A 24479-nucleotide genomic window follows, 5' to 3' on the forward strand; every position below is an offset into this window, starting at 1 on the left:
CCTCCATAGGAACAGCTCAACCATGACTCTCTCTAGACCATCCCTGGGGAGGAGCCCAGTAATGCAATGGAATAATGATTGTCTGGCTATGAAAGCATTTCATTATCAGAATTCTCACTCCCTGCAGCCCCAGTCAGTTTCAGTTTACGTGCTTCTGACAAGAAAGACCACTGTGAGATTATCAGGCCTTTTGAAAGGAAGCAGTTGTATTTCAGCAAGCTAGGAAGACACCAGGGTCCTCCCTTCAGTTTGGGAAGGATGCGTCTGCAAGCATTGCTAGGCAGTCTGGGAGGGGCTGCATTCCGTGTGGCTGATCAGAGCTTGTGTTAATACGGTTCAGGGGCAGACAAGTAGCTTAGCGGCTTTGAGGAACTCAAGTTCCGGGGTTCTGGAGTCCCCTTTGAAATGTTCAGTTTGAACTGCCACACCACTGACTGCCCCACACTATCCCACAGGAAACTGGGAGGTGGAGTCCTCTCCCCAGATTGTCCCTATTTAGCAACCTCCTTTATGAAAAGATGGCATTTGTATCATCGTTTGATGGCAAGGCTTGTTTTTAACTAAATTGTAGTGCTAGTTAAAAGTGACAGCTTAACAGGCCTAAAGTTTGAAGTCCCGGCCACATCCGCAAACCTGAAACCGCACAAGCAGTAGGAATGTGGCTTTCCCGCCTAGTGCCCTGCCACCTGTTGAGTAGTTCAGTCGCCATGGTCAACTCAGCCCTTGCCCTCTCTGCTGAGATAGCTTAATAAGGGTGCCAGTCTAGGATCAGTTCCCTGATCTGCTGCATGCTTCCTGTGCGACCTCTTTGTGTCTCAGTTCCCCAGCTGTAGAACAGGGCTAATAAACCTTCCTTTCTCTCACCCTTTGTCTTGTCTATTTAGCAAGCAAGTTCTTTCTGACAGGGACTGCCTCAGACTAGGTGTATGTACAGTGCTGTGGTATTTATGTCTGGTGCTGTTGCTCTGTCAGAGAGAAAATAGCCACTCCAAGCTATTAATGTCTTTGAAACCCACATATAAGGATACGGCCTGCCTGCTGTCAACCTGCAGCGGGAAAGGTTTGCTCCATGCTTTCTGACCATCTGCTGCCGGCAAAAACAATTCAGCCAATGTGGCCAAAATTCAGCACAAAGTAGATGACTTTCTCACACCTGGAGGTTTGTTGTGAAGCTTTCCCGAAGCCAGAATGTTCCTCTTAAAAGTCTGCAAACACACACACACACACACACACATAACAAAGCATCTCCCGTTCCTCTCCTTTCTTATACTCATCTTTCTCCTTCCTGATATGAACTATCAACAGCTAAGCCTGCCTTTCCCTTCACCCACACCGAGTGCTTAATTTGTAATGAAAGAGGTGCCAGAGCTCAAACAATTTTTTTACATTCACAACTGATGCAGCAAGCTCAGAGGTGCTGGGGCTATGAACTGCCAAGTAAGCCCTGGCACAAATTAAGCACTGCCCACCCCATCACAGGGTTTCTCTGCAATCCCTGCAATGAGAAAAAAACACCTGTTAATTCTTTGGTTGGGGACCAGGTATTAATTATTTCTCTACCTAACACTGCACTTTACAGACTTCTTCCACCCTCATTCACCTAGATTTTTTGCCACCTTCTGACACCTTTGATCACTCCCCCTCCCTCTGTACTCTCTGTTTAGGCCATTTAAAAATCCAAGTATCCAATTTGCAGGCAAAAGCAGGATATAAAAACATGGCCCCAGAAGTTGTATTCATTGTGCATTGGTCAGGAATAGAGAAATCTTCTAGTAGGCCCAGATCCTCCAAGGTATTTAGGGTCTGAATGCACTAAAGGAATTAGGTGCTAAATCCCTGTTTTAGGTACCTAAATACCAGATTCAGGACCAATAAGATGCACAAAACTCCCACTTAACTCTATAAGTACCTAAACTTTCAATGGGAGTTAGGTACCTAAATACCTTTGAGGAGCTGGACCCTCTTTCTTAAAGCTCTTACTTTTGGATTTAGCATCTCAACAAGGCTACTGAATTGGCTTCACACTTTGCCAACTGTTATCAAGAGAGAAAGGATGATAGAATTTATGCTCATTGAGATTATGCATTTGACCACTGAATGCTTTCTTATCTTCTTCGATTCATAGTTCTTTCATTTTGCTTCTTATTTCAGTAAATGTTGATATTTTAGACACTACCTCCTCTGCCCCAGGCAGGACTCCATTACAACAAGCCCCACAGGATGTTGATATCTGTTGTTACACCCCTCAGCCATTACTTGACTGTTAGCAAACTTTTGAAGGATATTCAGGTAGAAGATGACAGCTGGAACATACCTGCTGTGCTACTGAAAGTGCTAAGTACATCCTCCTATTTCTTTGACTTCTCTTCAATGGATCAACAGCAGAATGTGGCTGAGGACAGAAAGTGAAAGGACTGTTTTGATATTTAAAGGGCCATTCATAAAGATAATTGTATTTTTAAAAACTTCTTATCTGTGTGTTCAGTAACAGTTTATAAAAAAAAACGATGATAAAAACAGAATGACTTTTAAAATCTTTCAGAGTAGCAGCTGTGTTAGTCTGTATCCGCAAAAAGAAATGGAGTACTTGTGGCACCTTAGAGACTAACAAAATTTATTTGAGCATAAGCTTTCGTGAGCTACAGCTCACTTCATCCACTGAATGCATCCGATGAAATGAGCTGTAGCTCACGAAAGCTTATGCTCAAATAAATTTGTTAGTCTCTAAGGTGCCACAAGTCCTCCTTTTCTTTTTAAAATCTTTCTTACTTTTCTTCTTTACTTTTTGATTTTCTCTCAGTTGAAACTAGTCTGGTCAGTGTCACTCTTTGTTTATTGTCACTTTTCTAAGGATAGGTTTTAAGGCTTACATTTGCCAAGGAATCCACTGATTTTTGGGTGCCTGACTTGAGACACCTAAGGTCTGTCTCAAACTAGGCACCCATATTAGTGGAAACTTTGGAAAATGTAGGTCTAAGTTATTAGTGTTGGAGTGGATGTGCAAAAGAGATGATGGAACAGTAATAAGTGACTACACTAGTGTCTCTGACCATGCATGGTGAGAAGGAGAGGTTTTCAGAAGTCTAAGCTGTCTGAGCTGATTGCTTATGTAGATGATTATAAGTGCGCTGAGTTCTCTCCAATCTACCAACCTTCTGAACGTTTCCTAAATGTTACAAATCACTCTTCCTGGCATTCATGCCCTACCACACTATCATATAGTTTAGATTCACTATACTGCCATGGAATGTTTAAATTCTACAATGATTCTGAATTCCCTTTACATCTTAAAGAAATCATGAACATATCTGTTTTCATATTGGGATTCATAAACTTTTCATTTGAGATTTAACTACTTGATAATATCTCTCTAAACTTCAACAGAACTTGTACAGACTAAATAGCTCCAGTGGAGGATGCTGTGATCAAAATGTGTGGGGATGTTCACAGCTCCAAGGGCTCTCCTACCTATGGGGAGCAGAAGAACCTTTCCCTCACTAAGCAGATTCAGAAACTATTCATGTTTGGAAGATTTGAGCAGAATATATCCACACAATTAACACTTATTATTCAAAAATAGCCGATAGCTTCTCTGTTGCTCATTGCCACTAACAGCACGCCCCTTCAAACCCCACCCTCTTTAGCCTCTCTCCCATTTGTCAGGGGAGGAAGTGAGTGAAGCCCCACCTCCTCCATCCTGACATAAGCAGACACCTCCGCTTCAAACACACAGCATGATTTTTTTATTTAATTGTTTAATCAGTTTACATTCCACAATTGACAGTTTACTTATTTAATTTTAATTGTCCATGAACAAGTTGTTTAATTAAGAACCAGACAAGATTTTAATTGATGGAAATACAGTATTTTCTGCCAATTGAAAAAAGAAAATTGCAAGATGCAGCTAGTTTTTCGGCAAAGTCCGGCAATGTTCTCTGTGTCCTTTGTCATTCCAAAGTTACAGGAACTTGGCAATTTTCATTTTCATTTCCCCACCCCCCCAGCCCCACCATTAAAATTAACTCAGGCCCTGATCCTGCAAACACTTATACTCATGCATAAGTGTTTGCAGAATCAGGGCCTTGAAATAGAACAATTTTTTTTTTTAAAAACTAGCTCTGCTCACTTTTTCTGTAATTATTGACAAGAAGGAACGGACAGTACAATAGATTTGGTAAGATGTAGCATTAATTGTAAAATGAAACAACACATTTATTCACATCATATCAGAACAACCTAACATAATAGTTATTTATTCATTTTATTTTTTAGCACCAATGAGCCACAGGACCCACTCTGTCTCTGGCGACAGCACAGAAATAAGAACCATGCAGGACACACCATGGGATTTCATTATGCAAATAAAACCAAACTGTATGGTGCCTGGTGGAGTGAATAATTGTATCTGATTCACTAAAAAAAGTCCCACATGGCTGAGTTACTTCATACCAAGTTAACTGCACATATAGTTCAAATGTATTTGACAATGCTTGAAACACAATCAGAGATGAACATATCTTCTCCATATGCAAAATATGCTCTGGTTTAGTGTATTTTAACTTAGATCCTGCTCCGGAAAAGGATTTAAGCACATGCATAGTCCCATCAATGGGACTCACATGCTTAAAGTTAGACAGGTGCTGAAGTGCTTTGCTGGATCAGGGCCTTACAGGATATGCTGGTGATGAGAGCCCAGAACTGGGAGCCAGGAAATCCTGAGCTCTAATCCCAGAGTTCACACCGACTCCCTGTGTAGATCTGGACAAATCCCTTATGATCTGGATTTTCAGAAGTGTTGAGCACATAAAATGTGAACTGCAGTTAATAGGAGTTGTGGGGGTGCAGTACCACTGAAAATCAGGTAATTACACTCTCTGCCTCAATTCCCCATCTGTAAAATGTGTATAACAACACTCACCGGCCTCACACAGGTATGGTGTGGATTAATTAATATTTGTAAAGCACTTTGAAGAGGAAAAGTGCTCGATAAAATGCTACATAGCAATACATTTCTTTGATGTATTGGAATAATATGCCATTTTAGATCTTTTACATCAGCCTTGCAGTGTTTGATTCATAGTGTATAAGTTCATTGTCACCTATATTTTAAATATGTGTGCACTTCATTTATATGAAGCATAGTGATGCCTCTTTAAACATTTGGCTGACCCACAGTGTCTACAAGACCAATGTCTTGTACCTGCCTCTCATATCGTTTTACTTGAGAATGTCATAGGAAAGGTGCTGAAATGTATCACGTCACAGGCATTTGACTGATTTGTTATGCTAAGCTTCTCAAGCTGTTAGTGGCAGTGTTGGGTGAAAGCAATTGGATCCTAACCAGAGCCGAGGGAGGCTGTTGGACTCCTTCCTTCCTTCATAGCAAAAGGGTGTTCTCTCCTTACAGCAGAGAGAACGTGAAGAAGGGGGAAAGGGAAGGGAACCTTCTGAATGACTTTTGGTCAATGGTGCAGCATAGGAGTAGGGCATGTGTTATCTCTAGCAGGAGAATGCCTCCAGAGCAGCTGCAAGTCACGTATTGTGGGTGGATAAGATTAACATTGCGGGCCTCAGTCCCCACGGTACCTTGCGCAAAATGCCCCCAGCTCTGAATGGAAGTATTATACAACTGTTTTGCACCCTGTGAGAAGGGGAAAATGAATGCATAAGGTATGAAGCAGTGGGAAAATGAATGCACAAGCTGTGAAGCAGTGGGCAATCAGGTCCAGGAGAAGGAGGCCTGGCCTGTTGGCTCAAAGGCTCAATGGATCTGTGAAGTTGGGCTTTTCACTTCTCAGGGATACCAGAAGTCTCAGTGATGCTTTAACCTTCACATGGGATTGCAGCTGGTACCAAAGGGATGTAGTGTTCTCATGGCAGGCTGCCCATACACCCTTGCCACAGGGTCAGAGTAGTGATTATGGCTTCTATTAGGAGAAGGAATTGTCTTATGAAGGGGAAGCGGAAAGGCAACCCAGAATCAAAGCTTTCGGATTTGTGGCTTAGTCTGGCTATATCCTGAGGTTACTGGTTGGAGACGAACCCTCTCGGCAAGCCTATAATCTGGCAAAAGTCAGTGCAGTGGTGAAGGGTGCCGCAAATGATCAGGTACCTGGGAGCTGCTACTAGCAACAGAAAAAGCAAATAAACTGGGTGAAAGGACCACCCTTCTTTAACTCCCCCACAATATATAATGTCACATTCACATTGACTTTACATCCTTTTAAAAATGGGGTTTCCTTTGACAGCAATAGTCTCAAAACATGCAAACCCTTCATTGAAACCAGAGAGTTCTACAGCGAGAAGAACAACGGCAGAGATTTTAATATCCTAGATCTCCATCCCTGATACAAAGGGAGGGAGAGAGAATACTGATGAGATTTCAGGGACGGTCTCAAAAAGTTCCTTAGAAAACTGATGCTGCATCTTTAAATTCAGTTTATGTTCAAATCCCCTCCCCCGCAAGTTCATTTTTTAATCCTTTATTTCTTCTTCTGTTTTTTTTTTTTTTTTACATTTTTACAGACATCTTAGATAGCAAAACAGTCACACACTTCAGGTGTTGGTATGAAAATGGGACTCATTGGAAAAAAGCTCTTCTCTCTACATGAAACATTTCCACACGCTCATGCACAGGAAGGAAGAGAGAGAGAGAGAGAGCTCCACACCTGACCCTAAAAAAAGAGTAGGCAGGGCTTAGCAGGAAGATCAGGATGGAAAAGGTGGGATGGGGGACAGGGGAAAGAAAGAATGGCATTCGATCTCCTGGAAATCACAGTTTCAGCTACCACTGAATACCACAGTTTCTCCCACAGGAATGCTACAGTATTATTGATGTGCTACAAAATAGGTCACTTCAACCCATCCAAGCTCCTCCAACTCCATCTTAACAGTGTCTTTAACTGCTTTATTGGTGAGGGTGAAGGGGGGAGTAAAAATCACCAAGTGACTGACTGAACTGAGCTGTGCAGATAGCAGTGACCATGCAGTGCCACTTCAGCTAAAGTTAACTTTATCCAGGAGTTTTCGGAACTCGGTTTAATTCTCCCAGCCCCACCCAGTGTGGGGGTCTTATTAAGATAAAACAAAGTTTTTGAAGCATGCGAGAGCACAGGAGTTGTCATACTGGATCAAACTGTTGATTCTTCTCCCCTGTCAATGCCTGATCTCTTTGTTTGATTGACTCTACTGCCATATGGTGGCAGGAAGCAGTTGAGTTGGGGCATATCCTCAGTCTGGCTGCATCATTGTCCAAGTAGTTGCCTGACTAAATGTTCTCCCATTGATTCATGGGCTTTTTTATAATGTGGATAGCTCATCCTGTGCACATCAGTGAGAGAACAGATCCCCCCTGCCTTCAACATCTGGCTACCCACAATATCCTATATGAGCTGTTTGTAACACAATATATTTAGGATTCAAAAGAAATATTAAGCCACCAAAAATATGACTTTAAGAGGAAGTTTTAAATGTCTGTTTATTGGCAGATGGAAGTCCTTTTTCTGGTCATTTTGTGGGCGGAGGAAAAGAGGTATTCATGGAGCGGCTTAGTTAATGACAGGCATGTGTTTGTTCATTAGCATAGGTTCAGTGGTGTTCTAGAATTGGGTTGGAGGTGTGGTGCATTACAAGTAAAGATGGGCCTGAGCTACAACCCCACATCTTGACACTTCCAAGCTTATAAATCTGGATCCAGATCAGAATTTTGTGACCTGAGCTCATCTCTAATGATAGGTTTGATAATCCACTTCTAGGAGTGGTGGCAAGCCCTCCCTTTAACAATCAGCTTGCTCTTTTTTGTTTGTCTGGAGGGGAGCTGCCACTGAGTTTCAACAATACTAAAGGTAGGCCCCAATCCTGTGAGTGGATCCATGTGTGCCACTGACTTCAGTGTGATACCCTGCCCACATACATGCGGTTGCAGGATTAGGGATTCAATGTGAAACACATTTTCTAATTTGTTTTGTTTTAAATCTGAGATATATAAGGATTGCAACATAGAAACAGGCCCTGGCCTAAAATCCTGTACATCAATCTAAGGGTATTCCAGACAATCATGAATATATGGACATTGTTCATAATTTTACATATCTACATATATGTACATATATACAAGTATATGTGTATCTATCTATGGATCAGATTTACCACTGTGTTACTCCAGCTATACACCAGCATAACTCCATTGATTGAGGCTGGAGCCACACAGTGACGAACCAATCTCTACTATGGACTAGATACATAAAGTGGGCCCATACGTAAATATAATCCCCATCTGACACACTCTCTCTCTCTCTTTCTCACACACACACACACACACACACTTTAACAGGGCCCAACCCCGCAGACTTTTCTCAGGCAAGACTCCCATTGATTCCAATCAGTGGAGGTTCTGCCTCAGTAAGGGATGCAAGTGCAGGCCCACTTTGGGTATATCTAACAGCTTTGAATTTTACAACGTATGTCACATTTAGACCTCAAAACGTTTGAAAATAATTTAAGTTGCTGCCAGAACAAAGAGAAAAAGTTTGTAGATCAAAGAACAAATACAGGAAGAAAGACACTTAAGTGATGGAAATTGTGGAGTAAAATTAGTAGGAGTTTAAATGAGGTGTCTATGATTGTTGTTGGTGCCCAAGAGCTATAAATAATTCAATACACCCAAACTGAACTGAGTCTACAGCTGCACTTTTTACTTTGTGGTTCTGATGACTTGATCTTTTCCCTTATGAGCTACATTGTTACCCAAAACCCTTGATAAAAATGCAGCCTTATATTGACAGGTAAAATTGACTTTTCAGATAAAAATGTCAAAAGCACTTAAGCAATTTTGGTGCCTAAGGTCCCATTTCAAAAGTCATTTAGCCACTTGGGAGTCTTAGTCTCAGTGTGACTCAGGGTGGTGTACATTCCAGCTTGAGGAGACAAACTGGGACTGGCTCAGATCAAGCCAGTGCACTAAAAATAGAATCTAGCCACTGCGGCGTGAACAGCAGAAGGCGCTAACTGTCCCATGTACGATCCCACCCAAGGTTCAAGGTATCTACTCAGGGAGACCAGCCCCTTCTGCTGCTCATGGCACTGTGGCTACACTTCTATTTTTAGCACACTAGCTTGATCAGTGCTAGCACGGATATGTCTCCTCCAGCTGGAATGTACACCTTCCAGCTCTAGTGCAGACATACCCTCAGTGCCTAAGTGCCTAAATCACTTTTTAAAATATGACAAGCTCCTAATGCACCTAGGTGCCTTTGAAGGCTTTGCCCTTTATCTGTAGACTGTAGAGTTATTATCCCTGGCTGAGAATTCTGACCAGGTGAAAATGTAGCAAAATCATGTTAAAAGAAATAGTTTGTCACCATACTTCTCCATTAAAAGCCTTTTCAATGGCTTGGGAGATCCGCTATCACTTACTGTTGCTGCTCAATGCTCTTGAGGGGTGTAACTCACCCTGGGCAGAAAGACATCATGAGACCCAGGCCTATGCACCACTGAAATCCAACTTATGCCCATGTTGAGGATTGAAGTGATGCTCAAGTGGTGCACAGGTGTGGTGTGCTCCTCCAAACAACAGTGATTTTCACCTAAAGCGATCATAAACTTTTCAGATTGGAGCTGACATGGACAGAATCATTCTTCTGAATTAAGCAAAACAAAACTGGCTTTCTGCCTCAGCCTTTAAGTCCTAGGAAATCTCTCATGAGTCAGGATCAGCTGGTTGCAAAGAGTTCAGTGAGATTCTGTGAACACCAAGACTATCCTCCTGATTGGCCTTTGACCTTCACATTGGTTCCCCTTACCTGACTCTCTGAGCAGTTTTCTTCTGTACCATACACAGCATGTGTGGCTGTGGCTGGGTTATCAGTGGTGTTCGGGACACTGGAAGACAGTGGGGACTTGTGGGGAAATCAGAACTTTTTGGGTGCATTGTTTATAGCTCAGGACTGATTGGACACAGAGGTGTGATAGGGAGGAGTCCTGTCTCTGAGTCTCAGGGATTAGGTTACAAAGGATCAGTTCAACACTGGCAGCTCTTTAGTATCCAAACACTCTACAGTGGTGAACTCACAAATAGTCCCAGTTCCATTTGCAGGCAGCTTGAATGTTTCCACTGTGCTTTGCGTGCTTCCTCACTACTCTTCAGCAGGTGACACTGTACATGATCAGTGCACACATGTGAATGGAGGGGTATAAAACAGCAAGAGGTGAGATTTGAATGGCTTTGCACCTCCTGATTGAAGTACAAAAGGATAGAAAAAAGGTATGCTGCCTCCTGCCATGTATTGTCTCTATACACACCCACAGACTCCATATTTACAACATATGGACATACACCTCTTGTATATATAAACTGCACATGGAAACTATTGAAGTTGTTTTCTACCACTCTGCAGTGGTGTTTTACCAGTTAAAAAAAAGCTCCTGCTCCTGAAAGCAAGGGACTCATAAGACAAGCTACAGAGATGGCGAGACTGCTGGCAAGCACGGCATACGTTTCCCCATACAACTCTGCCAACACTTATCAATTCTGACCTTCAACAACCCCTGCTATTCTTGTTCTGGGCCCTTCCTGAGCACGTGACCTACAGCTTCCCCAGTTATTTCCATCCTGGGCTTCTCCTGAGCAGGGACGGACAATTGCACTAAATTTAGTGGTGATTTAGGGATGCTTTAATGGAACGTAGGATGAGACCAACAAATGCATTTGCCCCTGTGGCTTATTGTGTGCAAGATTTAAACCTATGCAGTCACCTAGCCCCTGTTCTCCAAGTTGATCCTTGTTACCTGCAGGGAATATTGTAATTATTATTATTATACTATATTGGGCTCCATCCTGTGTCCCAGTGATGTCAATAGGAATTTCGCCATTAATCAGAGGCAGCAGGAGCACACTCCTTGCCTTATAGTGTTGCCAGGAGTGACACCAGAGCTATGGCTAAGAGGGGAATAGCAGTATGTGTGTGTTTACTGGAGATGGACAGAGTGAATCAGAAAACATAAAAAGGCTTCTGAACCATTGCCTCTTTCTAGCACCAAACACTTAGTTTTCTCAAATGTGTGGACACGCATTTGAACTTTCAGCTCTGGCCAACACTATGCTGAAATACTGCAAGAAAAGTTGATTTCATGTGGCACAAGCCAAAGCTCATTGAAGTCAACAGGGTCATTGACTTCAGTGGGCTTTGGATCAGGCCCAAGGTCTGGGACTGGAAGCAGCAGTGCTGGAAATTTTGAGACAAAGGCTGTTCTCATCAGATTTCCAGCTTAGTTTGGCAGAAACAAGAGGCTCAGATTGTTTGGATTTTGCAGTCAAACTTCAGGTCCCTTGTTTGAAACTAGACTCCTTACCTTTGGAGATTCACCCAGCACTAGCCTTTATATGCAGTTTGTGCTTCATGGACATTTTCTACTCTCTGTCTTTCAGTGGAGTCTGGCAATCTTCCAAAGCTGTCTTAGGTTTTTCACCTCAAGCCTTCCTCCGCTGCATGGATGAGCATTTTTCTGCATGCAAACGGCATGGGACATGAAAGAGTTTTCAATTTGGCTACAAACAGATCAGTGCTGGTTGTGTGTGTGTGTTTGTTTCTTTAGTGTCTCGATGCCTGCTGTAGATGCTCAGAGAAGAAAAAATAGCTCAAATAATATGTCTTTGTTTAAGCTCTACAGTTGATAACTCATTATTTCCTCTCCATTTCACACGTAGCACTCAAGAGTTAAGGAGAGATTACAGTAATTTTCCTCTGAGCTACACTTATTAGTGTAGCCAGGATCAGAAGTGCTGCAAAATGGGGAAGGACAGCCATAAAGACAGTCTTTCAGTAACACTTGGGACATACATACAGGATCTCCCCTGCCCATCAGCCCTCACCCTAACTAAGGACTCCTATTGATCACTTGATGTACCAGTGGGATTACAAGTCAAAACCAGAACCGACCCTAAACTGTTTGCATGAAGAGTGAATCAGGAGAACATTTGCATTCTTTAATGACTCTCTGCTGGGAGTGTGAAGAACTTCCACTGAGAGGAATTTGGTTTATCTCTCAGAGTACTTGGAGTCACTTTTCACTGTCCAAAACTGCTTGTCAAAAACATGAATAGCTCTGTTCACCTGAGGGGGTGTGGGCAACTGCTGAGGATCAGGGCAAGGAGGGCTATGCCTGAAAAATGTTTTTAAAATACTAACTATGAGACTACTAAATATGAGAAGATCAGTTGTGCATATGGGGTTGGGAGGGGAGAAGAGATGGATAATATATACAGCTGGGCTGGTATGAGTCTGGTATTTCAACACTCAACCAGCTTTAGCTTTAAGAGAGTGGCATATACAGTACATAGGATACAGAGTACATGGAATCCTGCCATGTAGTACAATCACACATACATTGCCCCGGGTATGTATGGACATGAGAACCCTCACTGTATCCACAGAACAACTGCACTACACAGTGATCGGAGATCCACTATAAGTAAAACTGAAGTTTGCATACTGCAGTGCATTGAAACAATTCATTCTACTTCACAATGAGTGGAGTTTCATGACGTTTGTGTTCATTTAAGCAGGTTCCTCTGTGGATCTCTGGAACATATACGTTTCGTGTCTTAGAGTGATACATGAAAGGCAATTTGTGAGACAGCTCTGGCAAATATTGGACTCCACAGTTATCAAGCTTCCAGTAAGAGAATCCAAATACCCAACAATATATTAGGCACGGACAGGAATATCACTTCAGCAATGGGAGCAGATGGGGAAAGAGGAACTGAGGATCAGTCCTGCAAGATACTAAGCACTATGCCCTGATACATCAAAGCACTTGAACACATGCTTAACTTTAAGCATGTGAGGAGTCAGTGGCATTACTTACATGCTTAAAGTTAAGCACATGCTTAAGTGCTTTGCTGAATTAGGCTAGAGTGTTCAGCACATTGCAGGATCAAACACAGGTCCTTAAAATTGAGATCACTGTCAACCAATTCAGAACTACCTCTGAAGCCTAGAAACTAGAGATGAGCCTGAGTCACATCTGGATGTAGTTTCAGGAACACATTTCAAAGCTTTCCTAAAATTCAGAGTGGGTTCAGAATTGGGGGATCTGCTCTGGCCCATTATAGAATTAGACTGTAATCACGACATTTGGATCTGGCTTCAGATGTGGATTTTAAAACAACCCTTGTCCAAAAACTGGGCATGTGGAGATTCAGAATTCCAGTCTGAGCCAACAGAAAGCATGGCAAAGGCTCTGATCCCTGATAATGTATAAATAAGTACTTAGGTGTCTTGCACTCTGTGCCTGGGATTGAGTGGAATTCTGAATACTCCGTAGGGTTCCTGTCCTGATTTTGGGGAAGAGGGTGGGAGAACTGCCCTCTGGACAAATGGCTCCTTCTACAAGCCAGAGTTTGGCACACCCTAAAAATTAAGCAATTAAGGATAAATATTCACCTGTCACTTCAATGGCTGTCCACATAATATTTTACATAGTGGGTGCCCACTTATATTACCCACCCCTAGGGCAGGTCTTGGAAGGCATAGGCTAGTGTGTAGATAATCAGAGAACTGGGCCAAGTCTCCAGAGTTAATACTTCTTTTTTAAAGCAAAATGAACATAACCACCATCTCCCCCCCGCCGCCACCCCCCTCCACATATACACAAACTCACATACATTTTGTAAATTGCCAGCTTCAAAGTACATCATCATAAAGGCAGGTCTATTTTTATCCCAGGTGCAGGAAGAAAGAAAAGACTGAGGAGCTTACGGAACAGTCGAACTGATTTCTGCCTCTTTAAATTTTGTTGTTACGCCTATTTTGAAAATCCATCGACAAAAGAACCCACGAGCGGTCACTGATCATACCGGCTGTGTGGTGCTTTCCAGGCCACGACAGCTGATGGTGGAGTGGAGCAGATACTCTCTGTGCACTTTGATCCTACCAAAGGCATGTCAAACATAAGTACTTGCATATAAGGGTTCTCCTAACATAACCACCATAGAGGTGGAGGAGAGGTTTTGTTCAAAAATTGTTTCAATGAAATGTGGTCTTTTTTTAAAAAATGAATTTTTTCACAAAAATATTGGTTTTCTCAAAAATGCCAATGTTTCAAACATTTTTTCTAAAAACTTTCCATTTTTTCAATGGTTGTTTTTGTTTTCCATTTATTATTTTTTGCTTTCAGTTATTTTTAATTTTCTGTTTTCTTATTTTTTCTCCCTTTTACCAATGTTAATTAGTCAGCTTAGTCATATGGTAGGAATTTTGAAAACCAACCAGTTTTATTTAAAAAAACATGATTTTTGAAAGCACTTTAATTTTTAAAAATTGCTAAAAATTAAAAAATAAAACAAAAAACAAAAAATTGGTCCATTTAGAAAACAAAACTCTTTTCAATTTTTTTTTAACGTTTCAACCAGCTCCATTTGCAAGCGAAATGAACGAAAACTCACCTACAGAAGGTGGCACTTTAGTGTGAACACTCTCATTTGGCAGCTTGGATTTGCTTGATTGTGGAATACGTAAAAAGCAAATCAAGCTAACAAAAAACCAAGCAGCTTAGTGAGAATAAAAGATAAACAAATCAATCCTACTCTGACATGCCCCCAAGAGTCTTCATTTCTTTGGGCCAGATTAATAAAACAAAAACAACAAAAAGACTCATGGGAAGGGAAAGGAAAGAACGTGCAGGGAACGACTGACAATGTCTCTATAATCGTATTGTATGAGAATGACTATTTTTTTTAAAAAGTAAGCAAAACGCTGTCTCCCCCCAGCACTGTAGACCTGGAAGTCAACACGTCCTTTTTTTTTCTGGAGCAAATTCTGTTTCAAATGGATTGCCTCTTCTGCCAATTGTTTTTGTTTAGATGCCCTGGATATTTGTTATCTATCGACCAACTAGAACATGTGATGTGAACGAACTATTCATGTAACAAACAGTTGCACAGATTGGTCTTAAATTAACAACTTTTTTTCACACCCCTTCTCCCCTCCCTGCACATTTGTCAGTAGATGCCTCAAGGGAGTGATTCTCTACACTCCTTCACATGGCTATTCGGTAAGAGCATCCTCTGACTCCACTTTAGTTACTCCATTGGTGCCTTCTCTCCTGCATTTCCTGCCAGCCACACCTTCCACAGCAGGAACGACTAGATTTTCAGGTGAAATTTAGCTTCCCTGGATGACTTATTCCTCCCCAGTTGGGTTTTAGCTGCTAAATTAGCTGTTCTGGGATCTATGAGCTGCACAATGAGAGGAGCAGAGTAGAAAGGGGATGGTAGATAGGGCAGAAGCAGGAAAAAGAGAGAGAGACACACACTGAAAAAGAGAGAGAATTCTAATTGTGGATTCACAACTATATCATACAGGACTTGAGCTCATGGGGAATGGATTTTCATTCTCTGCATCTGACCCATTCTATTCCATCTGTATAGAGTGTTCTCCCAAATGGAAAGAAGAGATTGTCCAGTGAAATGGGGCAGTTTCCAATGACAAGATGTGGGAAGGTCTTATTTGGCATACCTGGACACAACAAGAGGCACCACTTATTTCTCCCTTACAAAAACTTGTCCCCCTTTTCTCCTCTGCAATGGCTTTTGCCCAGTGGTCTTTAATTTCCAAAATGGAAAATAAAACAAATCCCACTCAAATAAATATTCAGGAAAATCAACTGCAAGGGCTCCCCCGCCTCCCTTTCCCTGGATGGTTTTTTCCTGGTATCCACCATCCTGAATTTTCCATTGTTCTGTTAAAAAAACAAAACCTCCAGCGAAGGAGACAGGCTGTCTCAGAACTCGTGCCTTCCCTCGCACTTCTGCAGTCTTGATGCCTCTTTCTCGGGCTACAAACACAGCATGGATGGATTACAGACGATCACATTTCAATGTTTTTAAATTTTTCTTTTCTTTTCTTTTTTTTTTTTTAAAAAAAAGGGAAAATAGAGTTATAAACACATGTATCACAGCATTTTCAAAAGGCCCCCCACTGCGTCTCTGTTAGCAGTTCAGCCTCCGTGTTAAGCCTGGATGTAAGGCAGCTGGAAGATTAAAACGGCATTGTTAGAACATCCACTGAAATGTCCTCATGGTTTTTTTCTTCTTTGTTTGTTTGTTGTTCCATATTTATTTTATTTGTTTATTTTTTTAAAGTTTGGCAGGCAAAGAGAAAATGCTTTCCCCCGCCCCCCCCCCCAATGGTCTGTCAATTTTGTCCTCTATTTTTAGGCAGGAAGAAAAATAAGGATGGGTTTGTTTTTTTTAAAGGTGGTAGGGGTTTGAAAATGGCCTCGAGGAGGTTACATTCTAGAGATGACTCAAATGGTTGATTTGTTTCTTTGCTTGTCGCTTGTATTCTCCTCTTGCCTTGCAGTTGATAGTTTTTGGTTCCCCATGTCCTGTACAGACTCAAGTTTCACATCCTCCATATAACCTGCTTCCCCACCCACCCCAGGTGGCAGTAGATAGATGCAACAGTATTTTCACTTGACCTTTACATTATGACACTGAAGTTAAGAGTTAGATGGAAGAGCCATGTTATAGAAAAGCTTTCCCATCTCTGTGAGAAAGAATGAAGCAACAGAAAGTCCTCTGGAGATGCAGGTGCCATGTTGAACTGAGCTCTACCTTGGCACTGGCATCAGTTTGAGATAAATATAGCTGTATGTATGTGTATACATATATATACACACACACACATTTGTTTGTTATTTATTTATTTTAGCACACTGTCCCATTCTCAGGTCTGGATTTGGGGCAGTTGGTCCTGGGGACAGGTTGGACAGAAGGGGCCAGGGTGCAGAAGAAGCCAGATATAAGAGTGAGGCCCAGGCCTCCCCACGCACAGAACATGGACCAGCCGTAGCCATGACTGATGTCATCAGGAAGTCCATACAGGTAGCGGGGGTAGCGGGAGAGCTCGAAGTTGATTCCAGCCACGCATGTGCACAGTGAAATGATGCAGAAGGTACCTGGAGAAGGACAAGAGAGGGGGAAGGAGGGAGGGAAAGAATAAAGAAAGGTTAGAATGATAAAAGCAGCATTCCCCAGCTGTCTAAAAAAGAGGCAGCATGATCAATAAGGTAATATCTGAAAGGCTGGGGGCTGGAGGAATTGCTACAAAAAGAGGCATGGTCACACTGGATGCCAGGATCTGCTGAGCTGTAGCATTGGCCCTGGCTAGAGCTGGTTGGAGAAACTTCCATTGGAATATGCTGTTCCATCAAAATCAAATTGCTTTGTGAAATCAAGGCAATTTCACTGGTATTTTGTTTTGAAAAAAGAAAAGGGGAGGTGAACTTCTGACCATTTCAAACCATCCCATTTTGACATTTTCTGACTAAAATGTTTGTTTTTAATTTTACATGACTTTTCATTTTTTAAAATTTTTGCAATATATTACATAGTATAACACATCATTTGAAAGTTGAAAATCTCAATGTTCTCAAAACAAAACATTCTGAACCACCTAAAATAACACTTCTGGGGAATTTTTCTTCGCAGAGAATTTTAAATTGTTTGGTTTTCACTCCAATTCTGAACATTTTGAAATCTCCAAATCCTTTGCAAAACAGAACATCCGTCCTCCTTGTTGCTCTAGCCTGGACTCTGCCTCCCTCTGTAATACTGGGGAAGTCACGGAGGCCTGGTCTACACTAAAATGTTAGGTCAACCTCGCTACATTACTCAGGGGTGTGAAAAATCCACACCCCCAAGTGACGTAGTTAAGCCGACCTAACCCCCAGTGTAGACAGCACTAAGTCAATGGAAGAATTCTTCTGTTGACCTAGTTACCACCTCTATGGGAGTTCCCATCGGCATAGTTAATATCTACACTGAAGCACTACAGTGGTGCAGCTGCAGTGCTCCAGATATGCTGCTGTAACACTTCAAGTGTAGATAAGCCCTGAAACTTGCTGCCTCAGTTTTCCATCTGCAAAAGAGGATAAGAGTACTTACTTGCATCATGAGAAGCTTGTGTGTGTAATTCTGGCAGATAATAAGTGTCATGGAAAGACATGAGTCCCATTTTAGTTGAGGTTTCGTTGAGCTACTCTCCCTTTATGAGCTTGATTTTCCTCTTTGATCCCACCCCCCAACTTCACCAAATTAAATACAGACCTCTTCAAATTTCACAGGAGTGAACCATCTGTCTATAGTGTGTTCTTATAATGTATCACCAAGGCACAAAACGAGATCAAACTAGCTAGAGACATAAAGGGTAACAAAAACATTCTACAAATACATTAGATGCAAGAGGAAGACCAAGGACAGGGTAGGCCCATTGCTCAATGAGGGGGAAAAAACAACAATGTGGAAATGGCAGAGGTGCTTAATGACTTCTTTGTTTTGGTTTTCAGCAAGAAGGTTGGTAGTAATTGGTCTAACATAGTGAATGCCAGTGAAAATGAGGTAGGATCAGAGGCTAAAATAGGGAAAGAACAAGTTAAAAATTACTTAGACAAATTAGGTGTCTTCAAGTCACCAGGACCTAATGAAATGCATCCTAGAATACTCAAGGAATTGACTGAGGAGATATCAGAGCCATTAGCGATTATCTTTGAAAAGTCATGGAAGGTGGGAAAGATTCCAGAAGACCAGAAAAGGGCAAATATAGTGCCAATCTATAAAAAGGGAAATAAGGACAACCCAGGGAATTACAAACCAGTCAGCTTAACTTCTGTACCCGGAAAGATAATGGAGCAAATAATTAAGCAATCAATTTGCAAACATCTAGAAGATAATAAAGTGATAAATAACAGTCAGCATGAATTTGTCAAGAACAAATCTTGTCAAGCCAATATGATAGCTTTCTTGACTGGGTAACAAGCCTTGTAGATAGGGGGGAAGTGGTAGATATGGTATATCTTGACTTTAGTGAGGCTTTTGAAACTGTCTTGTATGACCTTCTCATAAACAAACTATGGAAATGCAACCTAGATGGAGCTACTATAAGGTAGGTGCAAAACTGTTTTGAAAACCGTTCCCAGAAAGAATTTATCAGTGGTTCACAGTCATGCTGGAAGTGCATATTAAGTGAGGTCCTGCAGGGATCAGTTCTGGGGCCAATTTTGTTCAATATCTTCATCAATGATTTAAATAATGGCATAGAGAGTACACTTACAAAGTTTGTGGACGATACCAAGTTGGGAGGGGTTGCAAGTGCTTTGAAGGATAGGATTATAATTCAAAATGATCTGGACAAACTGGAGAAATGGTCTGAAGTAAATAGGATGAAATTCAATAAGGATAAATGCAAAGTATTCCACTTAGGAAGGAACAATCACTTGCACACATACAAAATTGGAAATGACTGCCTAGGAATGAGTATTGTGGAAAGGGATCTGGAAGTCATAGTGTACCACAAGCTACATATGAGTCAACAGTGTAACACGGTTTCAAAAAATGTGAACATAATTCTGGGATGTATTAGCAGGAGTGTTGTAAGCAAGAAATGAGAAGTAATTCTTCCGCTCTACTCTGCACTGATTAGGCCTCAACTGGAGTATTGTGTCTAGTTCTGGGCGCCACATTTCAGGAAAGATGTGGACAAATTGGAGAAAGTCCAGAGAAGAGCAACAAAAATGATTAAAGTTCTAGAAAACATGACCTATGAAGGAAGACTGAAAAAACTGGGTTTGTTTAGTCTGGAGAAGAGAAGACTGAGAAGGGACAGGATAACAGTTTTCAAGTACATAAAAGGTTGTTAAAAGGAGGAGGGAGAAAAATTGTTCTCCTTAACCTCTGAGGATAGGACAAGAAACAATGGTCTTACATTGCAGCAAGGGAGATTTAGGTTGGACATTAGGAAAAACTTCCTAACTGTCAGCATGGTTAAGCAGTGGAATAAATTGCCTAGGAAGGTTGTGGAATCTCCATCATTGGAGATTTTTAAGAGCAGGTTGGACAAACATCTGTCAGGGATAGTCTAGGTAATACTTAGTCCTGCCTTGAGTGCAGGGGCCTGGACTAGTTGACCTCTCGATGTCCTTTCTATCCTATAATTCTACCACAGAATCTGAGCACCTCTCCCTAGAGATGATAGCCAAAATCACAGTAGAGCCAATGGTCTAATTTTCCTCCTTCCCCCCTAACACAGTCAGGGCCATTTATTATTATATTCCTTCTCTCTCTCTCTTTTTCCACATTCTTCTCTTACTACTCCTCTTCTCTCTCCTTCTTGCTTTTGCCTCTTTTTCTTCCTCTTCTTTACCATTGCTAGTTGCAGCTAAGCAGTGAATTGTACACACTCCGTTCTGTGGGCATGAGTGGAATTATGCTAGAGTAGAATATTTCCGGAATGGCTAAAGCCAACCAGACAAGGTGTTGGGGAGAACACATACCAAAGGACATCCTTGGCACACAGGGACATGCCAGTATGCCAAAATCCTTTTTAGAAGCTACAGCAAAACAAATCTAGGATCTCCATGTAAATTCCATCTCCGCCACTGACCTCCTGCGTGACCTTAGTTCTGGCTCACATTTTCTTCATGCAAATGCCTGGGCATGCTAGCCATTAACCCATCCTGTGCTGCACAGCACGGAACACTCTGGCCAGTGTCGTACAAACAGAGTGGAGTGCTGTGACCACAACTCTGAATGTTTTCCTTTGGCATGAAGGTACACACAAAGAGTGATCAAAACTGGTCCCCTACCCCGACACTTTTTTGGGCCTGATTCTCACTTGCACCGAGGCTATTTTACATCACTCTGGGAGTGTACCTGCTGCCAGAACCTTACTGTAAGTGGGCATTGGGCTCTTTGGAGTTAAAGGTTTCACAGCCCTCTTGAAAGGAAGAGATGCTCTGAACCTGTCCCTGTTCTGAGGATAAATGAAGACCAACAAACAGAGACCAAGAGCCTCCATATATTTCTGCTGCTGTTAGTTTTATCTCCCTGCCTCCCACACACATGACCCTGGCCCCATGTATTTCCTCTCCCTCTCCCTGATGTATCTGAAACTATATATCAGCATGATACACACTGGCTTGACTTCTCTCTAGACAAACCCACAAAGCCAGCTGCCAGCAAATGCCTTCAGAACTCTGGCCATTCAGTCTGCACTGCCGCCCATGACAGAAGGTCCCCTGTAGTGTGGTAAGCCAACCTTGCTGGCAGCCTGTCAGACTCACTCCTCTAATGCACTGATGGTGTCCTTTGGCCCAGAAAGCTCCTGGCAGAGGCATAGGACGGAGAATGGGAGGAATCTGATTTTTCACCTCAGTGGGAGGAGGAAAATACATTGATGTTAGCCCTCATTTTCCCCTCTAACAAAGGGGCGGTTGAGGGGAACTTTGTCTCTCTGGCCAAATTCTATACATGGCGACCACATTCCTGAATAATAAACATTTTATGGTCCCAATTAGGATCAGGTCCCCATTGTGCAGGGTGCTGTACAGACACAGATGAAGAGACAATCCCTGTCCCAGAGGGTAAATACCTAAGAATCACCCCAGATTAAATGCTCCAGATCTTTCCAAATATCTTGCAGACACACCCCAGGCTCTGGGGTCATCTTTAGAGAAGTGTCACACCATCTGAAAATCAACAGCAGGAGATGCAGGGCACTGGAGGGCCTCCTTCCCAGAAGTCAGCAGGTGATCCTCTCGTCTTTATTCTGAAATCAACCCACTTGTTTGATGAGAAATCCCAGTCCCTTCCCCCACATCCTCCCTTGTTAAATGGATTATCCTCCTAACATGAGGCTGTATGGGTAGGAGTGCAGTAGTCCCTGTGTGGCAGGCCGTCCTCGCTGTTATACTCTGATGGGAGGAAGGTGCACGGTAGAGCTACAGAGCTATAAACTAAGCTCTGTGGCTTGTTTCAAAGGGCTGTGGTTAGAAAATGGCAAAAGAGTCCCTTCTTTGCTGAAAGGAATGTGATCATTTCAGCTCCATTAGAAACATAAGATTGTGAGAGGAGGTATCAGGGAAAATCTGGATTGCCAGTTTGAAACCATGTGGTTGCTAAATACGAAAAGGAAGGAAGTACTCCCCTTCTCCTACACTTCGTCTCATCTATCTCAATGGCAAACTCTTCAGGGCAAGGACTGTATTTGTACAGTGCCCACAACAATGGGGCTCAGATCTTGGTCTAAACACCACCACGTAACAAATACTAATGAGGAGAAAGTTACAAACAATGGAAAGTAAAACCAGCCATGAATGTGAAACTCATTAAAAATGTTGTTTCTGTCCCTGGATCAAACTCTGTGTTTTTACTGAGCTAATAAATAATCAGTAGTATGCGCAACAATTTGCTGGTGCCTGGCTCCATACCCCTCCACTGTCCTGGGTTACGTAAGATGTCATGTACAATATTTTAAACACCAATTTACCAGCATCCATCAATGACATGCCATTATCTCACTATTTATTGTAACTTACCAAGGCACAAAAAATGCTGAATCATGCTGGCTCGAGAAAATTTTATGTCCAGTGTGTGAATCCCACACGCTGTTCAGATTCAACTGTCAGAACTCGGATGGCCCCACTTACCGTTAATCAGGCCTCATGATGTAAGAGGTACCAGGGCTACTGATAATAACTGAATGTTGGTGTGTTTTGGGTTGTTTGGGGACCAGTGCAAATGAGTTAGGGCCTGCAGTCCAATACCTGAACAGATGCCCATATGACATAAAACCACCCTCCTGATTGGCACCATTGTTGGACTGAATGGGCATGGAGATTGAACTACCCCAAGAAGTGGTCTCTCCAAGTCAGGGTTAGACATACTGCTGGGCCAGTGTGAGGGGAAAGTAGACTACTGTTGCCCATGATACTGTACCTACGCTACAGACACAGGACTTCAGAGCCTCCAGGACTGTCACATTTCATGAACAATTCATTGTAACAGTCTCTTCCCCGCAAAAAATTAAATCCTAAAGAATTTCCCTGATAGGTTCTTGGAATCAGTCATGTACTTCCCTTTCATGTTTACTAATGAGTCAGCGTCCCAGGACAGCAGTGGCAATATAGAATTTTTATTTGTTTATCAAAAACACTTTCTGCAGCTTTGGGATAATCATCCAATCAGAACTGAATGCAGATGGGCTGAGGTTTAAATCTCCCCTCCATGGAATTGGCGGATAGAATATGAATGACAGGCAGTAATAACAGTGCGCCAGGGATGCGTTGGCATCCAAGCGGGACTGGGGGGAGAAAAACTGACTTCTCCAGCACAGCTGACAGGAGTGGAATAAACTGAATTCTGTTTGATGGGGGCAGAGAAATCCAGGCTGAGATTTGTGAGGGCAGGTGGGATCATCCCAAATGAAACACTAGTGAATGAGATAAAGCCACAACAATATTTCTGATAAAGGAAAAATAACATTTCATTGGGAAATGCTTCTGTCAGGCAAGACAGCAAGCCTCATCTAAGGCTGTGTCTACACCACAGAAGATGCTTTGTTTGACATCCAGTAGCTACATCCTTTCAATCTGGTTTTGAAAATGGTTGCCCTGATAATGGGGAGAGGTTCAATGCCTGTTACTACACATTAATTGTGTTTGTCTAGCTATTAAATCAATAAAAGGTAATAACAGAAGCTCTATCTTGAAAAAGAGGAGTGTAAGAACTCACCGGGAGTACTTGTGACGTACCACTGCTCTGTTAATCTTGACGAGGCCAATCTGGGGAATCTATATTATTTACTATTATCTATTATTATTTATTAATTCTGTTTGATATTATGAACCCTCTGTACCTATCTATATCAAACTATAAACTCCATGATGACTGTAAGACTGGTCTGTGCCTTCTCTGCTGTCTTTTTACCTCCATCTTGGTGTGAAATTCCAAAGGGTGGAGACACAGGGCTAACAATGGAGGGTTGTTAAACCTCCATGGTCTTCCATTCAAATAGAGACAGGGAGCTGTCAGGCACTCAGAAGATCCAGTCTACTCAGGTGGGCTGGTAACCAGGCAGTCAATCACCTGACCAGGGGCTTAAGGCTGACCTAACAAAGGAGTCTGGAAGTCTATAGGTCTGCTCAGAGTAGCTGTCTCTCACCAACCAGAACAGGAAAAGAAGCATGTGTTGAAGAAGAGAAGTCCCAGAATCCGGATCAAATCCCAGAGAACACTTGAGTGGTGAGTAAACTGAGGGAGGGAATCACACACAGGTGTTTCTTATTTTGCATAGATCTGTATATCTCTTGTGCGTCTAAAGGAAAGAGTGATCGCTTTTTAGAAACCCTTTGCAATGTTTATGCCTATTTGCTTCAAGGATCACATGTCCCAGAAGGGGTAAATTATAAACTAGAGAATCTACAAAGCCCGTGTTCTGAGAAAGGTGGGCTTAAGCCACTGCGATGTCTTGGGGGTGGGGGGTTCAGAACTGGTTCTGGGGGCCTACAGCAGCGGGGCCATGAGGTCCCACTTCCAGGTACCCAAAAGAGAAACTGCACCCAGGAAGTATGTCAGAGAGGCCAGAGCCTCGCCAAACCAAAGGAAGTTTAAAAGCATGCAGGCCCAGGGTGTGGATACAAAT

At 42.3% G+C, this 24479-nt stretch overlaps 1 protein-coding gene across 1 annotated transcript in view; it reads right to left on the minus strand.

Annotated features, from left to right (window-relative positions):
- Positions 1 to 3720: 3720 nt before the first annotated feature.
- Positions 3721 to 24479, minus strand: part of TMEM178B (transmembrane protein 178B) — a 351973-nt gene continuing 331214 nt past the window's right edge. The window contains exon 5 of the mRNA XM_048830548.2: positions 3721 to 16959. Coding sequence (XP_048686505.1) covers positions 16709 to 16959 — 251 coding nt within the window. The 3' untranslated portion in view covers positions 3721 to 16708. The remainder of the gene's footprint in view (positions 16960 to 24479) is intronic.

Source organism: Caretta caretta, chromosome 1 (assembly GCF_965140235.1).
Source record: "Caretta caretta isolate rCarCar2 chromosome 1, rCarCar1.hap1, whole genome shotgun sequence".
Classification (NCBI taxonomy): Eukaryota; Metazoa; Chordata; order Testudines; family Cheloniidae; genus Caretta; species Caretta caretta.